Source organism: Megalobrama amblycephala, linkage group LG14, assembly GCF_018812025.1.
Source record: "Megalobrama amblycephala isolate DHTTF-2021 linkage group LG14, ASM1881202v1, whole genome shotgun sequence".
NCBI classification, from domain to species: Eukaryota; Metazoa; Chordata; class Actinopteri; order Cypriniformes; family Xenocyprididae; genus Megalobrama; species Megalobrama amblycephala.
The window spans coordinates 24,551,439-24,556,134 of record NC_063057.1 but is presented as its reverse complement, the minus strand read 5'-3'; the positions used below and the strand labels follow the sequence as shown (position 1 = coordinate 24,556,134).

Sequence of the window (4,696 nt, the reverse complement as noted above, 5' to 3'; positions counted from 1 at the left end):
ATATCGCACATAAACACAAAACGACAAACGAAACCGCGCTACGCCTTTAAGCTTCGCAGCGTGGACCGTTTATCAACTAACCAATAACGGACCAGTATTTGGCAGCGTAGTTTTACAGATGGACCAATCTTGATCACGTGACACCGTTACTACACAGCGCTGCGAGAAAAGTGTTTGAATCCACTGCAAACTTATTAACATTGCTGCGAGATCTAGTGAGAAAAAAACATGAGCAAAGCAGCGCTTGCCTACCATTTGCAAACTGTCTGCGGCGTCTTGAATTCTTTGCTCGCCTTCATCACTTTCCCTTTTAGGCTCATGGACTCATTTAACTCATTGGCTAAACTCAACAGCCAATCAGAGTTCTCTCTCTCACCTTTGGTGCCGTACCGACTCAACATGCTTGATCGGCAAAAACGCACCCGACGAGGTTCGACTAGTGCCAACGATGCAGATCGCACCGCAAAAAACTGAGTTGAGCAACGCTCAACGGCGACCCAACTTTGGCCGAGCGTCTCCTTGGTGTGTCAGGGCCCTTAAACTAAGCTGAAGGACCTTGACTCTCTGCTCTTTCCTCACTCCGGCTGACATAGAGAATCTGCTGAATGGATAAATGTGAGGAAAAGTTGAAGCACATGACATCACTGCTTGGACAATTTCTGTCATCATCTGCCTTACCTCTGATGTCATACTACCTGACTCCTAAATGGCTCCGGACATTCGTTCCTGCCGAAACCATTCGTGCTGCAGGATGTCCTCCATGGTCGCTCTCTCAGATGGATTGAGAGCCAGGCACCATGTGATCAACTCCTGAAATTCTGTAAGGTGTCACAAGAGTGACGGTTAGTCAGGTATGTTCTGTACGTCCACAAACTAACGTTGATACTCAATACTAATACTCAATGTTATTGGTAGTTAACTGTTCTCTGACCTGCGGAGACTCTGGAGTCAAAACTCAGGCGGCCATCTTCCTTTCTCAGGGGGTTACAGCTGCACACCGTTCTGTGCATCATAATCCCCAGAGACCAGACGGTGGTTGGCTCGGCCGCATATTCAAAATCCGCAAAATATTCAGGAGGGCAGGCGAATCCTGTTCATTAAAAAGAAAGAGATGTTCAGTACAAATCTCCATCTTCACAAATCTATTCTTAGCTAGTATTGGAGCTAATCACAATAGTAACACAAAAAACGACTCACCAATGAACTGCCCCTTAATGCCACTTTCGGCGACTTCACCGCAGCCAAAGTCTATCAGTTGGACCCGGTTTCGTCGCCGTGTTGATCACGTAGTTGTCTAGCTTGATGTCACGGTGGAAGACGCCTCCGTCAAGACAGTGCTTGGCTGCGAGCACCGCTTGGTACATCAAGCTACGTGCCTGTGATTCACTCAGCTTTTCCTGGAGGATGAATCCGTACAGGTCTCGGCAGGGCTCAGAATACTCTAGAATGAGGATATACTGATCTTCCTCCTCAAACCAGTCCAGCATGTGCACAATAAAGGGGCTTAACGGAGGCCGATTCAGCAGCAGGTTTAAAGCCACTTCTGCAAATAGAGGTTCGGAAACTCCAGGCTGGAGAAAAGAGGTCAACAAACCATTAGCTGACTTTCACTTATATTTAAGATATATTATTTGTATTTAAATGTATGCATTATGTGCACTGCCAACTTACCACTGTGATAAACCTGTCAGCAAACCGGCCTGATGTAAGCTTCCTTATAAATTTGATGGCGACCTGCAAAAGAAAAAGAATAAGTTATTTTTTAAGTGCACTAGATGAAGGCACTGATCTATATGGTACAGTTGGTGAACATAAGAGTGATTTACCTGCTGGCCATCAGATTTCCGGATCCCTTTGCGCACAGTGCCGAAGTATCCTCGTCCAATATCCTCTTCCACGTCATAAAGTTCAGACAGTGGAACTGTGAAAATGTCCCAAAAAACATGTTAATATATGAGATTCATGACCTGGAGTCTCTTTATAATCATAAGAGTTTCTTAACAGTCATACTTCTTTAAACAGAGAATCAGGAAAATAATACTAATTGGATCAAGATTCATCAGCATACTATTGAGAAAATCAGATGAAGAATTAGACACACTGAAACAATCAGTGGAGGAACAAAATAAGGTCAAATACTTACGGGGAGATGGTCCTGGGCAAGAGATGGTCCTTAACCAGGTTGGATCTTCGCTTTCCTTCGAAGCAGCACCTGGAGATTCTGGAAATGACGGAAGAAGATCAGTCAGATCCAGAAAATCCGGTGGCTCAAAGAAGGACGGATCCAGCTCAAGATCAGTCAGATCCAGCGATTCCTTTTGCTCAGGAACAGATGGATCCGGCTGAGGATGGGCTGAATCCGTGTCGGGCTGTGGACGAGGTGGAGCCGCGCTGTTGCGCTTTACGAGACGCCCTGCTGCATGTTTTACAGTACACCACGCTCTTTTGATGAGCGTACTGCCGTCTTTCTTCTTTTCTAAAAGCACAGAAATGGAAACAGAAGAGTTATAAATTGCCACCAGATATTATAAGTCAAATACTGAGGCTAGATCTGGAGAATAAACACTTTCACGACTCCAAAACTAGGAATCGACAAATACACTTAACAGAGTCATCTGACACAGTGTGAAAAAACAGGACAGACATAAAATGACACTAGACCCACCTTCTGGATTTGGGACACAGATTCCCTGCCTGATGCCGGACGGGCCCGGCTGTGGATCAGTGTGATCCTGGTGAGTCGTTGACTCCAGGTGGGACGGGCCCGGCTGTGGATCAGCTGAATCTGTGTCCAACGGAGGCTGTAGATCGGCTTCTTTATTGCCTCGACGTTTCACATCCAGCTTGAAAAATGAAAAGAAGCGACTCTTCAAGCTTTTGGGCTGTTTTTCTGGGGGGAAAAAGAAAAAGGATTTCTAGTTACTACATCAACTTTCTTTAAATGTAATTCATTAATTAAACATTTTACATTAAACATAAAACTTAAACTTAATAGAATTGAAAATCTAATTAAATGCAGAGAATATAATGTACATATTTAATAAATAATTATATATATATAAGCATACATTATTGGCCAAAAGTGATGTTGTGCTTGAAGAGTGTAAAACTTTTGTATTTCCTCCACATTTTAATTATTTAATTTGTACTAACGCAATGAAACATAATTATTGGGAATTATTCATAGCGGTTTATACACTAGTATTTTTATGCATTTTTTCATAGTAAAATAACCTACATTCAGTTCTAAGCTGTAGTTTGCCTTTTTTGCCAATTAAATTGTCAATTAAATAAATTAACTAAGTTTATTTATTCCCAACGTAACATAATTTAATGTTTTTATAAAGGCTATAGGGTCGTTAAACGTATAAAATATCTTTTGGCCATGTATGGCTATATATCTCTTGTGTTTAAAACCTTCCGTGTGAAAATTATATATAGAAAATTCAAACTTATTCACCTGTCTCGCGGTTCTCCATCGCTGCTACAGTACGAGAGAGTTCGCTAGTTCTCGCCATGAAGCTCTGTAAAGTCTCACAATCGTCTGCACAGATTTCCAGTGTTTCCTCACGAGAAAGTCTCTGCATTGATCGGATTCTCACTGAACTGACGGACGACAAACACACGAGCTCGACTGACTGAACTGCGGCCACAGGCGCGGAGCTCCAGATATATAGCCCTGTGACGCCATAGAATCATTGACGTCACGCGCGCTTAAAGTGTTTGTTTTCGAAAGATTCTAATCAAAGAGCACGTGATCGAGCCTCAGAGAGTTGAGTCTGACATGGACGCTAATCTGTCATGTGTTTTTATATATCTTATGGGTGCTGTTCGTCAATTCAGAGTAAGTGGATTGAATCTGATCTTTGCAGCGATCGTGTGTGTGATACGCGTGACCGCTGTCGATTATATTTTCGGTTATAACGGGCGTTATTTTCATATTTTTCAGTCTTTATAGCGATACTAAGCTGTATTTATTACCTTTATGCTTACTTATTTATGTTATTTATTTATATCTTGGTGTAGTTTATTTGTCAAAGTGTTCGTTTGAGGTATTCGAGTTGTAAGCAACTTCATGCGCATGCGCGTAAACCAGACATGCCCGCTGATATAACAAATCAAGCTGTTTACTGTTTAAACTAATATGAGATTATTTATTAGACTAATTTTTTTTTTTTTTTTTCTGTATGCATCATATCTTTATATAACACTTAATGTTATTATCATGTATAATTATTTTTATCCTGTATTTTCTGTTAGGCTGTCACTAATCATTATTTAATAATCGAGTAATCTGATTATTTTAACGAATAATTGAGTAATTGTTATTTGTGGTAGTTATAATAATAGACATAAGCCTTTAAAAATACATATGTAATAACAAGGCAGTCATATTTGGTTCAAATATAGCATCAAAAGCAAGTAATCATATGATTTTATAGAATAACACTGTTAAATAATATAAACCATCATCTTCTGTACGTAATGTATTATAACAAAGGCCTTGTGTTGTTACACTTTACAACTGATCAAATCCCTCCTTAATACTGGCCAAATGACATTTAATTCAAATGTTTACTTAATCTGTAATATTTGGCTACTGCTTTATGATAGAAATGCTACAGCCACTGTATTTTCTTGAACAAGAATATAAGGACATCAACAATATATAAGCTCAGAGGGTTCAAACTTTTAT

General features: G+C 40.4%; 1 protein-coding gene across 1 annotated transcript; it reads right to left on the bottom strand.

Moving 5' to 3' along the window:
* Positions 1-1,232: 1,232 nt before the first annotated feature.
* LOC125244375 lies at positions 1,233-4,057 on the bottom strand. Its single transcript, XM_048154466.1, has 6 exons — positions 3,461-4,057; positions 2,666-2,890; positions 2,144-2,476; positions 1,827-1,921; positions 1,672-1,734; positions 1,233-1,571 (listed from the first exon to the last, which is right to left on the bottom strand). Exons 1-6 carry the CDS (start codon positions 3,585-3,587, stop codon positions 1,233-1,235), a joined length of 1,182 nt encoding a protein of 393 aa, XP_048010423.1. The 5' UTR covers positions 3,588-4,057.
* Positions 4,058-4,696: the final 639 nt, after the last annotated feature.